Below are 13,929 nucleotides of genomic sequence, written 5' to 3'. Positions count from 1 at the left end.
AATGTACATCTACACTATATATTGTAGCTTAGGAAACATATGCAAGCCATTTTTATTTTTATTTTTTTGGGGGGTGGGGATTGCACAAGTGTTTTAAATTTCTTTGAGAGTTTGGTACCGCTTATGATCTGAAATTGTTTATGCCAACCATGTACAAGTTTGCACTTGGCAAAAATTTTTGCATTTAACTTGGCTGCCAAAAAAACAAAACGATCCAGCCTCATGAATAAATTTAGTAAAATATGTAATAATGATTTACCAACAGAGAAACAGTTCTCCTGTTCAATGTTCTCCAGAGAAAGCCGGTTTTGATGCACATCCTCTCCATGAGAGCATGTCCCTCCATTTTTAAACACAGCTGCTGACGCAGACATCAATGTCTGGTTTCTTTTCCATACAAGCAGTGAACTGTAATGACTAAACAGTCTTGCAGAACCTAAAATTAGAGAGCAGCAAGCTGCAGCTATCAGAATGACACCACAATGAGCAACAGGGGCAGGTAGCTAAAAGCACCTGCAAAGAACAGAATGAATCTTCTACAAACATGTTGCTAAAAAGAAACTAGTCCTTAAGCATGTCCTCCAACTCAGGTGCCAAGCCCTATGAATTCAGGTTTAAAAAACTGACATTTACAGCGATGCACAATAGGAAAAAAAAAATACACATTAAATTATTTTAAAAGACAAGTTTATTTCTTCATAGCACAACATAAATAAAATAATTGACATTAAAGTTCTTTATCTGCAACCACATTCATCCACAATCATGTCCTCGTAGTGGCGGAGGACCACGTTGTCATTATTGTCGTAGTACAGCATGGAGATGGGGGAAAGTTTTATGGGCACACAGCAGGGCTGGGGAGTCCCCGCAGAGTCCAGAGAGTGGACAAGGGTTTGCAGGATGGCGTGGTTGGTCCCATTCAAGCTCTCGCTGAGAGGGAAGGGGCACTCACCGTGACAGTAGTTGGCCATGTACCCCTGAGGAGCGATGATCCAGTCCTGCCACCCCACGTCCTTAAAGTCGATGTAGAGGCGGCGGGGTTTGCACACGTTGCTGGGAGTCACGGGGAGGTAGAGCGCGCTCCTCCTTCGCCTGGACCTGCACTGCGAGGGATTGAGGGAAACCACCACCAGCGAGGCGAGGAACTCTGGGAGCGAGGCGTGGAACTCTGGGAACGCGTCGACGCGGTGCGGGGACATGGCGTTCAGGGACGCGGCGTTTAGGGACGCGTATGTGGCAGAGGCGGCGATGTCGGGACGCAGCGATAGCACCAGGCCGTAGTTCCGGCCGGGTTTCCTCCACGACCTCACCGTGTCCGTCAGGCTCAGCGTGATGGACCCCGGGGTCAGCTGGATCGACTGGGACAGCAGGAGCTTCCGGGTGGTTTCCGGGGAGATGCCCTTCAGTGTGGCCTTCAGAACCTTCCAGAGGGACATGCTGAGGACCTCCTGTTCCCTGGCACGGGCTGATAGGGGGTGCATGTCCTGTTTAAGTCTTATTTCTAGTTGGGCAAATGTCAGCTGTTCAGCGGTCTCCAGCATAGACATGTTGAAGAAGAGAAGCTTCTCTACACAACCTGGACAGGGACTGCTGGTCACGGAGAGAATCCTCCCTATGAAAACAAACATTTGGATCAGCCAGACCGCTTACACTTAGGATGCAACACACAGTACGTTTTTAAACAGGGGGTCACCAACCCCGTTCCTGGAGATCTACCATCCTGGAGGTTCATGCAAACCCTAATTTGGCCCACCTGACTCTACCAATTTGTAGCTTGAGGAGTTCTCTAGCTGTTGAATGAGGTGTGCTGGGTTATGGTTAGAGTGAAAACCTACAGGACAGTAGATCTCCAGGAAAGGGTTGGTGACCCCTGACTTAAACAATATGGAGGTTTGCGCAATAGCTGTGGAGTGTCACCACAATATTTTTCCCAACAGGGTGGTGGAGATGGAGGGAACACCCACCTTGATCTTGAACAAATCGCACAATATTTCCTCTAACGCCAAACTCTGACACAGTGCAGGGGTCATTATCCTGAGCGGAGAACTCTGGCATTTTGGGACCCTTGAAGATTTTCCAGAGCAAGGAAGGCACAGGGTACTGGGCTGCCGGTTTGGGGCGACTCGTCAGACCTAATGAACTTAAAAACAGACGCTCTTGCAAATTTTCATTACGGCCTAAAACAGCCACACAAAGACATAAAAGAACACTAAGGTTTATCACTTCAATACTTAAAACTGCCATATTTCTCCCACCCTCTGAAATCCCTGCTAAAACATTGGTCTGAGTAGTGTTGTGTAGTTCTGCCTCAGCTGATATTCATCACTTAAATCTCAGTGTAGACAACTTGCAGGTGATTGACCATTACATCACCTAGCTGGATTAAGATCCCTCCTTCAATTTGTTCATTGACAATCAATTTTGAAACTAAACTACTTTCTGAAAATGAGGTGGCGTCACATCACAGCTCTGCCCAAATATTCTAAAATGGCATCCTACCTCAGGGATGTATTCATTCTAAGTGACTATTGATTGACTTGGTAAGGCTTCTGCTATACGTCTTTCACCTGGCTATGCTCGATAGATCAGGCGAAATAAATAAGTCTGCTTATATATTTGAGTGAATGTAGCATTCATGGTGGACCAGAGCAAAACTAGTTTTCACACATTCTGCATTTAGGACTGTAGAGAGATTTTACTTAACAACCAGTCAGTCAATCAGGTCTACATAATATGGCCCCCTTTATTCACACACCTTAATTACCAGCTCATTAGGTGAAGGAAATTACAATTTCAGCTGGAAATTAAAGACCAGCCTATGCATGTGTCCCAAGACAACACTATGTGCTGGATGAGGGATCTTTAGTCCTGACTGTGGAGAGCCTTAAAATAAGCAATTATTTCCAACCCAGATAACCAGTCTCCACTAACAATCTTAAAAATGTAATTAACTGTTGTAATTAGCTGCTTTAATTTGTCAATTAAGAACTGAGTAACAATTAAATCTGCAGCTCAAATGGCTGCCCAGGACTAGGGTGTGCTCCATATTGTACAGTAGCTAATCAAACAACATGCTACCTGCAAAAATCCAAGTGTGTGGCACATTACATTTACACAGCAGACGCTTTTATCCAAAGCAACGTACAATAAATGCATACTGAAGGTCATTAGAACAACTACAGATCAGGTGAGATAAGGTGTGTACAAATCTGTTTTCTCCATCCATGAACACCAAGTCTAGTTCACATGGTAAATATCAGCCAAATCAATAAGTATGGTATGTCAAAATGGAAGCCATGGATGTCAAGCAACAGGGGTAAGATGTTTAAAGGAGACAAATGCTCTTCCAAATAAGATTTAAATGTGTAGTTTACATTAGCACCTGACTTGACAAAATATCAAGCTTGAGGTGATGTCAACTCAAGATTTGATATGTGTTTGCCATCTAGTGGCAAGCAGTAGTACTGGAATATTCAGCCCCTGGACTCATGGACCAGTATTATATAAGGACCATTTTATTTCCAAATGCAGGTCAGCTCTACTTGAATTCTTATTAAATGAATTGTGATTGAATTTATGTATTGTCCTTTTCTTTCTTCTCCTTTCGTAGTAAATATTATTCATATCATACACCATAAATTTTATAAAATGTATGAATTTTTTGGAGATTTATAATTTATCAGCTACTATTTACCCCTGTCTTTATGAATGCAGCCTATATCTAACTACTGTACTGTCTGTATGAGAACATTGTGCTTCATTCCAAGACCAATATCTCTGTGTAAGAATGGTTCTTTTCTTCCGTATTACCTCACTGTAAGAACGTTTCTGCCTCCTAGAATACTTTTTTTTAATAAGAAGAGACATTTATGTGCTCACCAAAGTCGAGGTCATATAAAAACAGACACAACATGAGAATACCTCCTATTTTTTCCTGTGCTCAACACAGAAACCCTTGCCAGTAATCTCTCATCTTGGAAAAAGGACAGTGCGCATCTATCTCTGTTTGGCCATTTTGGGATTACCCTCAGTCTGATGACAGAAGCAGGGCTCCACTTTGGCTGCATTCAGAGTTCCCTGGCTTTCCACCTGCTTCTCCAACTGGCTGGCTTTCCAGAGGTCTGGAAACACCACAACCGCAGCCTGCGAAGAAATATCGAATCTGAACATCTCCGAACATCTTATTTCCACTTCATCTAAAATACTTTTCATGTGATGTTGGACCTTTTGTTTTGTGAATTTAATAAGCAATACTGCAGCACTAGCATTGCTTCCATGAAAAAAGATGTGTGCCACAGGCACAAAGAACCGGCACCATGTACCTGATATAACGCACAGAGATGGTGAAAGTGAAAAGAAACGGTGATGGCGATTTGTATCATTCCCGAGGTCCCTTAACTCAGCACGGCTGCATCTGTGTGCTGTGAGGCGAGTGATCGACCCCTCATCAGAAACATTCCAACCGTCAGTGTGAGAGGCCAGCCCGAGCTCTGCAGATTGCTGCATTTAGCCGTGCTGCCGCTAACAGCTCTTTGGCTGGGTCCTGAGCCTGCATTCCTCTGAGTGAAGTGCAGAGTGCTAAAGCATGCTGTGGGAGGACAGGGGTCTGAACTGTGGGCTCACACTAGACACTGATGTCTTCCAAGCAGCGCCATCACGATGAATCCTGTCTTGCCATTACAACCAGTTCTCTCACTGAGTCCTTCTCTTAGCGAGTCCATGATTTAAGCATCACATGAGAGGGTTTCTCCTTAAATGTTAATAAAATGAACAGTGCAGTCCGTATATATTTGGACAGTTGGTACAATTTCTGTTACTTTGGCTCTGTTGTCCAGCACATTGAATTTGATCATGCGTGTAGGAACACATCCCCCTCATTTTAGGGGACCGAAAGTAATTGGACGGTTGGCTTCTCAGCTGTTTCTCATTAGTCAGGTATGTTCAAGCACTTCCTTGACTGTCATTGGCACAACTCTGAGCCTTGTGTTGACAAATGGCAATAACAGCCTCCAAAGGAAATCAAATGAGAATCAAGTTTAGATCGTGAAATTGTTCTTATACCTGCAATAAAGAAGTGATTGAATACACCTGACTATTCAGAAGTAGCTGAGAAGCCAACCGTCCTATTACTTTTGGTCACCTAAATTGAGGGGGCTATAGGATGTAATTCCTACATGATTGTAAATAGCCTCAAATTAAATGTGACAGTCTGCACTTTAACCTCATATACATTATTTAATTTCAAATCCAATGTGCTAGAGTACAGAGTCAAAAGAACAGAAATTGTGCCATTGTGCAAATACATACAGACTGCACTGTAGATAGCTATGCTTCCATTGAAAATTGACTTTAAGCTGCCAAATGAAATTTGAGCCTGTGACATCCCATGGATTGCCAGGTAGTCATGATTGAATCATATACAGTTACAAAGACTTGCAAAAAGGCACAAGCAATAACACACTATTAACACTATCCCCAGTGTCACTGAGCAATAATAATTAAATTAAACAATGTGTCAGGGACTTTCCAGCAATGATACCCACCCTTTCAAATTTCCAGATGGGTAAGGTTCCTAGATTTCATATCTGTGGGTTATGTGATGTGGAGGAAAACTGTAAGACGTAAATCTTTGGTGACATGTCCACCTCCAGATCAATATAAAGCCAAAAAGTTAACAGGCTGTAATCAGAGAAATGCCCTGAAACAAACTATTGTTTTACTAACCGCGAATGTGGCTCTGATAAGATCTTGCTATCGGTCACATTTACTCTGTTCCTGCAGTGTAATAATTTGGAACTTGATATCCTTTGCACATGAACAGACATATTTGCTCATGACGATATGTTGCTGTTAATTGGTATATTTACATTTAAACAAGTCTGTGTAACATAACCATACCTTTCTGTAATGGAGCCTGTTCACATGTTTTTGGCCTCATGTGCCACATTTGAATTAGTTTCAAATTGGACACAGTGAATAGTTGTCTGGAACAAATTTACTGCAAGACCACAGCAAAGGATTTTGTGTCCTTGCGTTTCACTTATTATTATAATTTATTCAGGTAAACAGGCATAAAGTTGTCTGATGAAGTGGGGTCACAAAGCAACATAATAACAGACTATTCTCTCACGTCTCTGCTTATGATACATAATACATGCATCAAAATCAGGACAGGATCATTTGACCAAACAAAAACAGCAAAAACAAGAGCCTATAGAATTTTATCTGGACTGACACATACATACTGTGCGAGTGAATGCATTCTCTGTGAGTGATATCTGAATGTTGCTGACTAATTCAGTATCAGTATTATGTTTGTTTTAATTACTGATCAAAGTCATTTTTCTTTGAGGAAGAGTGAGAGAAGTTCTTATTATTGTTTTAGATGAGTCATTTAGTACTGTAGCTGCACCCAAAAGCAGGTTCATTCTCTCAACCCATCCAATATGACAACAGTTGCATAATATGATGATATACGAATGGAACACAGCCTACCCGAAAAATGTAAGACTTTGGTTGATTCCATTGAATCATTAATAAAGTGCACTACTTTACTCATGTTGGAAAATAAAGTTATGTCAATAGCTATATTATTTTGTAGTCTACAAAAGCCCACTGGAGCCCACTGTAAATGCACATATAGTTGCTTTAATTCATACATTCAAATATATTTTAAATATTTTCAAGTCAATTGAATTTAACCAGATACTGTATACATCCATGACCAGAATGAAAATGAATGAATGAATGAAACAGTACAGTACAGTCTAAAGGTTTTTTTTATGGGTGTCTAAAGAGTTAAATTTCAAGTAAGTTTGACCCAGAGCTGACCCCAAAATTACCTGGCTCACCGACTGGATAAACAACAACTAATTTCTTTCATAAAAAAAGAAAAAAGGAATGAATCCCCATAGCCTTCAACAAAAAGTACAAGCGATGTTGTCTGATATCCAAGGGCCCTGTAACCGCTTAATCTGCCCCAACACAGAGTATCGCGTAGCGTTTCACAACACCTGGAGCCGCCGTGTGCGTTCCCGGGTCTACCTGCCTGACAGGAAGTCAGCTGCAAACAGAGGTGAGCATCAAAGGCTAATTGTTTATTGTTCGTGGGAATGATAATAGACGTATTATCCTTTGTCTTCTTTTGATGAAAGTCAAGTCCGTGCCTCGTGATTCATCGTGACTGCTTGACCTGTAATATTATTCCCGGGGTAAACATCTGAAGCCGGCCAGCCAATCCCACTAGATCCAGTCTCTTTGCGGCTTAGTGAATGAAAGATAAATAGCGCTCAGATCTGTTTTATGCCTTAAGTACCGTAATTTGAATATGATATCATCTCAGTGTTGATAGTTGATAGTATTGATAGTTATATTCCTTCGTGTTTATGGGAAATTCGAAATGTTAGGTGGAACCCGAAATTCCAAATAATTTTCTGAAAACGCTGAGCTTAGCAGAGTTTCTTTCTGTAATTATAATGAATTATGCAATTGCAAAACACCAGTTATGTAACAGTAACAGTAAACATGTTAATCCATCTCGTAAAATACACGGAGAAAGATTCAGATGACTGAGTAGTGTCATCCCTGTGGAGGGTGGAAACAGTTTTGAAAACAGGAGTGAATATTTGTGAGACTTGTTAAACAAAATCTTCTGAGAAAGCAAATTAGTACAAAAGAATATCATTGTCTATTTTTAAAAACGTATAATATAGCTCATTACCTGTATTGTTTTTCTTTTTGTTTCATGGGTTGCATGTGTAGTATTTATTCCATAAAACGTTGTTGTTTCTAATGCCTATCCACAATATTCACTCTTTCTCCAAATGTCCATCAGTGGTAGGGAGAAATGCCTGAGAATCTCAGGATTAGAAAGACACCATTATTGTAGTTCCAAGAGATGATGGAGGTTAGAGCTGGGTGTGGCCATGGGGCAGACACACCGCATGGCCATGGCGATGGGGGTTACACACTGCAAATGTAGACCCCCGTACATACAGGACCTGGCCTTTGTGTACTGTGTATAGTTACAGACATTAGGTCATTGAGCACTGGCTCTTTCCCCTTCCACTTTACTTACATTGATATCCTTTATTTTAAAGTCATATCGCTCTTGTTTCTGCAGTCATTCCAGGTTGGGGACAAGAGTCACGGTTGGCTCTCTTACTGCACCTCAGTTATATTGAACTGTTTTCGCTTTTGCCATGACAGACCTTGCTGGTCGAAACGTTGAATTAATAAAAATTATTGGAGCAAATTCAGTGTGGACATCTTTTTGTGTTTTTTATCGGTTTATAATGGCAAAGTGCTTTTTGTTTCTGTGTTCTATGTAAAAAGACTACAAGACTACCACTCTATCCTCCGGCTCTGGAAAATCTAAAGCGAACACTAATTTAATTGAGAAAGCCACCACTTTACCTTTTCCAGAGCCAGAGGATAGAGTAGTAGAGTAGAGTCAGAGCTTTGCTGCCCTGAATTTAAAATAACAACAATTCAAGTGTCTGAACAGTTTCAAAACACACTGCTAAACTAAAGTTATAAATGCTGGATTGATAACACACAACAATAAACTGTAATTGGTCAGTGGTAACACGTAAGTGGTAACAGCTGATGCACTTTAAGTATTTGCTGCCCTTTTGAAATGCTGTAGGTGGTCCAAAGTGCACTTTATATTATAATTACATTATATCAGATGAAGCAGCACAACAGGAAGTTGCCTCTCTGTGAGTCAGGTGAACAGTTTACCTTTCAGAACATTGCGTGGGCATCAGAATTCAGGAGTTCTGAAGAAAAACTGAGCAAAGGCAACAATTCCTCGATAAATAGCCATTTCCAGAGAAGAGAGGGAACGTATTTATGTTTTGATCAATTTCACAAACATAAAAATAGCAGTTCCTCCTCACAGGTCCATAAAAAGTTTTCCATCCAAGGAAGAAAGTGCAATTTGTATCCACAATCATCAACCTGTATGGTATTATTATGCATCGAGGATATTATTAATTATGGCTCTATTTGCAGTGTTTTCACCCCTGAGGAATTGTGCTTGGATGTTTGATCTGATAGGAAGTCCGATGTCTTTCTAATACACGATGTGTGGTTCTTTTATGTTCAAAACAGAAAAAATTCAAAGTAGTTGCTGTTATCTCTTGTTAGACTGTCACTTAAAAGCCGGCCCAGAACTATGACTTCTGATGAAAGCTGGTTGTCAGTAGATTGATCATTAGGACGGAAAACTACATCAATTAAAAGTCACTGCTTTGAACCACAAAACATGTTCTCCTCACATATCTGTTGCATTATGAGCTGGAGACCACCATGTTGAAAAACATTATTTTTGCCAAACCACAGGAATAACAAAAAGTAGAGTTTCCGTGGAGACCCTGCTTTCCCCGACTGCCTCAAAAGCCAGTCACACCACTTGTTTATACATGAGAACAAAAAAATAAAAGAAAGGTGTCATGCTTTGATTGAGACAAGTGTTTTCTGGGTGTATATTTGTTGAGATAAATATCTGCAGTACCTCTGAGCTCATGTGTTTTGCTTTCATCTCACTCTAGTTTGAATTTTAGAAAACCTGTGTGTGAAGTTTAAAAATAAAACGTTTTTGATGCGTACTTCAATTCTGTTAGTAACCCAATAAGATGGAGAAGGTCTCAGATCTTGCGATCTCGCATTTGTGTCGTTTCAGTCAAAGACATTGGATTTGCCCAAACAGACATTTCCATTTGCTACAGCACGATGGAGCAGAGGAATATACAGTACTCACTTTAATTTGGAATGCCCAAGTATCTTCAACTGCAGCTGCATTCAAGTGTGAGCGCACTGCCAATTTGCACTGCCAACAAAAATCTGTGGTTCTCCTCCCAAACACCACACAGACTTCAGCCATGCTTGCATAGAGTAGAGTCAGAGGAAGACTTTTCATATGCGGCTTTGACATGCAGTACACAGGTGCCCGATGCACCAGCGGGGGTCTGGAGAGTAATGAAATGCGGACCCTTAACTGACTGAACCCTCTCAAACCCTGGGCGATGCAGTCGTCAATTGCACAGCGCCCCATGGAGCCATCGGCCACAGTTGGCACTGGCATGGTTTGGATTCAACCCCAGACCATGAGGCTCCTCGTGGCACCACCCAGGTGCCCCAAGCCCCAACCACCCAGGTGCCCCAACCCGTCTTAGGTTTCACACCACCAAAGAAGACATCTTGGCAGAGTAGAAACGAAATGTCTTCCAGTGTTTACATTTATATCAGCTTTAATTTCTGTATTGACTTATTAACAAGTGGCCTTTCAGCCACAGCAAGGGGACTTCCTCATGGTCAGTTATAACTCAAAAAGCCTGTTCTCAGCCTTGGTTGTGTTACCGCATGTTTCACTTGTTAAGATATATGTTCTACGTATCAAGCATTTACCATCAACACTCCTAAGGTTAACAGAACTAACTAATATGCCAAATAATTTCATGATGCTGCTTTCTGGGGGGACAGGAGGAGCGTGTATAATTGTTACTATATAAATATTTTCTTAGTGACTTTTCCAGTGAATGCCAAAGCCATTATATTTATGTCTATCACATATGTTCTTGCTTACAACTCCTTTAAAACAAGATTTGGAGAAAAAGATACAAAGAAATCTCTTTGAAATCTGAATTAAATATTAAATAATACAATCTAAAATGGCGGCACGGATGGTGCAGTGGGTAGCACTGCTGCCTCACAGCAAGGAGGTCCTGGGTTCGAATCCCCGTCGCCTCTCTGTGTGGAGTTTGCATGTTCTCTCCGTGTCTGTGTGGGTTTCCTCCGGGTACTCTGGTTTCCTCCCACAGTACAAAGACATGCAGATTAGGCTGATTGGAGAGTCTAAATTGCCCATAGGTATGAGTGTGTGAGTGAATGGTGTGTGTGCCCTGTGATGGACTGGCGACCTGTCCAGGGCGTATTCCTGCCTTTCGCCCAATGTATGCTGGGATAGGCTCCAGCCCCCCTGCGACCCTGTTCAGGATAAGTGGGTTAGGATAATGAATGAATGAATGAATGAATGAATGAATGAACAATCTAAAATAAAAAACACTCATTAGACTTATAGGTCTTCTGCTGCTGTAGCCTATCCACTTGACATGTTGTGTGTTCAGATATGCTCTTCTGCATACCACTCTTGTAATGCATGGTTATTAGCATTACTGTCACCATCCTTTCAGCTTCGACCAGTCTGGCCATTCTACTCTGACCTCTCCCATTAACACATTTTTGCCCGCAGAACGGGTGTTATTCATACCATTCTCGGCAGACTCTGGAGACTGTTGTGCATGAGAATCATAGGAGATCAGCAAATTCTGAGATACTCAAACCACCCTGTCTGGCACCAACAATAATTCCACGGTCAAAGTCCCTTAGATCACATTTCTTCCCCATTCTAACATTTGGTCTGAACAACAGCTGAACCTCTTGACCACGTCTGCATGCTTTTATGCATTTAGTTGCTGCCACATGATTGGCTGTTGAAATATTTGCATTAACAGACTGGTGTACAGGTCTACCTAATAAATTGCTCAATGATTGTATATTAGAAAGTTGTTTATTTCCTTATTTTCCTCATATTTATAGTCCTAATATTTAACTATAATTATGATAATATAAAATGTGTGATCATTGTATTATTTTCCTTCTTTTTCACAGCCTCCCATGGCTCTTAGGCCCAGTCAGTAATTACTGTCAGCCAGACAGCATTCCGAGGAAGGATGGGCATTTCCAGATGGAATATTCTGTGACACTGTGAAATAATTTATATTGGGTTCAGTAAATATTTAAAAAGAAGGCAGGTAAAGTTTTAACAAACACAATTCTGCCTAAAAATACTATCCAGTATCGTAAAGGACTTTGAGTTCAGAGTGGGTCACTCGCAGTGAACTTTCAGAAGTGTTCTCCAACGTGAGGTGCTTCAGATGTCACGATTTTTAAAACAAAGTCTTTCTCCCCCACAACATCTGTGGAAATGAATGTCAAACAGCAGTGGCTAACTGGTGCATTTACAAAATGTCCCTAGGAGGTAAGTGAAGTCCTATAAAAACAGCGCGGCTGTTTAATCTAAATATCATTCGTTATGCACTTACTAGAGTGAACCTTCCGCAGGCTTATTTATTCTGCTAATGGAGCTAGCTAATTCACAGCACTTATACATTTAAACAGAAACATACTCCTGCCTGACTGGCCTTTATACAGGTGAGTTTATGAGACTGCTGAGCCAATCTCCCTCAGTCTGAACAGCATGCACTTACTGTATATGACAAGAATCCTCTGTGTGTTTGTGTGTGTGTGTGTGTGTGTGTGCGTGCATGTGTGCGTGCATGTGTGCACGTTTAAGAATTAATGTTCCGTGACTGAGCTTGTGAAAAAGACATAATCCTAGGGGTACATCTGGAAATTTTCTTTGGTTTCCTCAGTTTTGGGACCCTTGTGTTTTCCCACCCACCCGCCTACTGTTTCTGTTGAGACAAGTCACCCAGTTACCTGTGAGGCTTTTCTAAATGCCCCTCGGATTTGTAAGGTGAATTCCCCTCCTCCGTCAGCATACCTGCCCTCCGCTCAACTCGCAACTCTAGAGTTTCAGCGTTCACATACTGTAATAAAGACCTCCGCAAAAACTCCAGCACAACAAACACACAAAGGGCTCAGGATCTCGCCGTTCTACAAAGTATCGCTTTGATGCTTCCAAACCATGAGCTCGCTGACGAATCTGTAAAAGAAAAAAAGAAACTCTCCTTTCAATTTTTTCTTTCAAAGAAAAGCTGTCTGTCATTCTCAGCATGCTACTGTAGCTCTCCTCAGGCAGTGAGTTTCTCTCAAGTATCAGCGAAAAACAGTGTGAAAAGAGCGTAATCCCCCCCGGAGTACCGGTCGCCGAAGGATCGTTGCGGCTCTGAGCCCTGCAGAGGAGCAGATGGAGATGGAACCTGAGACTCGGAAGAGGAGAGAAGCAGGTGTGAGGATCACAGGGCAGGTTGCCCACACAGGTGTGAGGATCTGAAGCCAGGTGACAGGTAGCCCAGGGCAGGAAGGGGCTTCTAAGCACTGACCCAGGATCTGTGGGAAACTCCCTCGCGGCTGTCAGCACCTAGCAAGATAAGGAGTCTCTACCTCTTCACCTGATTTTCGCTGGGAACTGTGTTGGCTGTGAACAGTTACTGCTGAACTATTTTAAATTAACATTCCATTGAGTTTATCACCAGCGCCTTTTTAATAAAAATGGATTTCACAAAATGGAGAGTTATTTTCCGCACGGCTTTTACAATATTAGAGGACTTCACTGATAGTGGTCTTGACATTATTGATATTATATGAGTACACCCAGTACCATCATAAACTCATAAACCACAGTGAATCATAACGGCCAAATTATTGTCAACTTGTTCATTCTCTCGGTGTCTTCCTTGTTGGCAGCCATTTTTGTTCGTCGCACTGATTATTTGCTAACGTTCACAGTGAACATAAAAAAATTACCTAATGTTAGCAGCCCTGAATGCATGTTTCATACAGGTACCAGCAAGTGACTGCTTACTAGAGTATGCTTAGCTCGGATGAAAAAGTATAAATCTGATTAATTAAAATACTAGTAGGCCAACTTTGTGCAGTGAATCAACCCTCTGTCCAAAAATGACATCAGCCAGGTGTGCCTCATCTTAGTCATACCATCAGTCATCCAAAAAGAGAAGATTGTAGTCACCAGGGTTTCATTCTCTGCATGAGTCATGACTCAAGACAAGAGGAGCCCAATCATGTGCCATGGAGGGCCTAGAGAATTCAGGTTTTCATTCCAACCTATCACTATACCAGCTGATTTCACTAATTAGTTCCCTCCTCTCTGGTTGAAGGTGTGTTAATTAGTGGCAGGCTGGAATGAAAACCTGTTCTCTTCTGAAATCAGACCCTTGAGTG

The 13,929-nt window shown here is 41.6% G+C and overlaps 1 protein-coding gene across 1 annotated transcript; it reads right to left on the bottom strand.

Moving 5' to 3' along the window:
* Positions 1-670: 670 nt before the first annotated feature.
* On the bottom strand, positions 671-2,327 carry gdf3 (growth differentiation factor 3). The gene is made up of 2 exons (XM_061259850.1): positions 1,965-2,327; positions 671-1,612 (listed from the first exon to the last, which is right to left on the bottom strand). Exons 1-2 carry the CDS (start codon positions 2,242-2,244, stop codon positions 738-740), a joined length of 1,155 nt encoding a protein of 384 aa, XP_061115834.1. The 5' UTR covers positions 2,245-2,327; the 3' UTR covers positions 671-737.
* Between the last annotated feature and the right edge of the window lie 11,602 nt (positions 2,328-13,929).

Source organism: Conger conger, chromosome 1, assembly GCF_963514075.1.
Source record: "Conger conger chromosome 1, fConCon1.1, whole genome shotgun sequence".
Classification (NCBI taxonomy): domain Eukaryota; kingdom Metazoa; phylum Chordata; class Actinopteri; order Anguilliformes; family Congridae; genus Conger; species Conger conger.
Note: the sequence above shows the minus strand (reverse complement) of the source record. Positions and strands in the feature narration are given on the sequence as shown.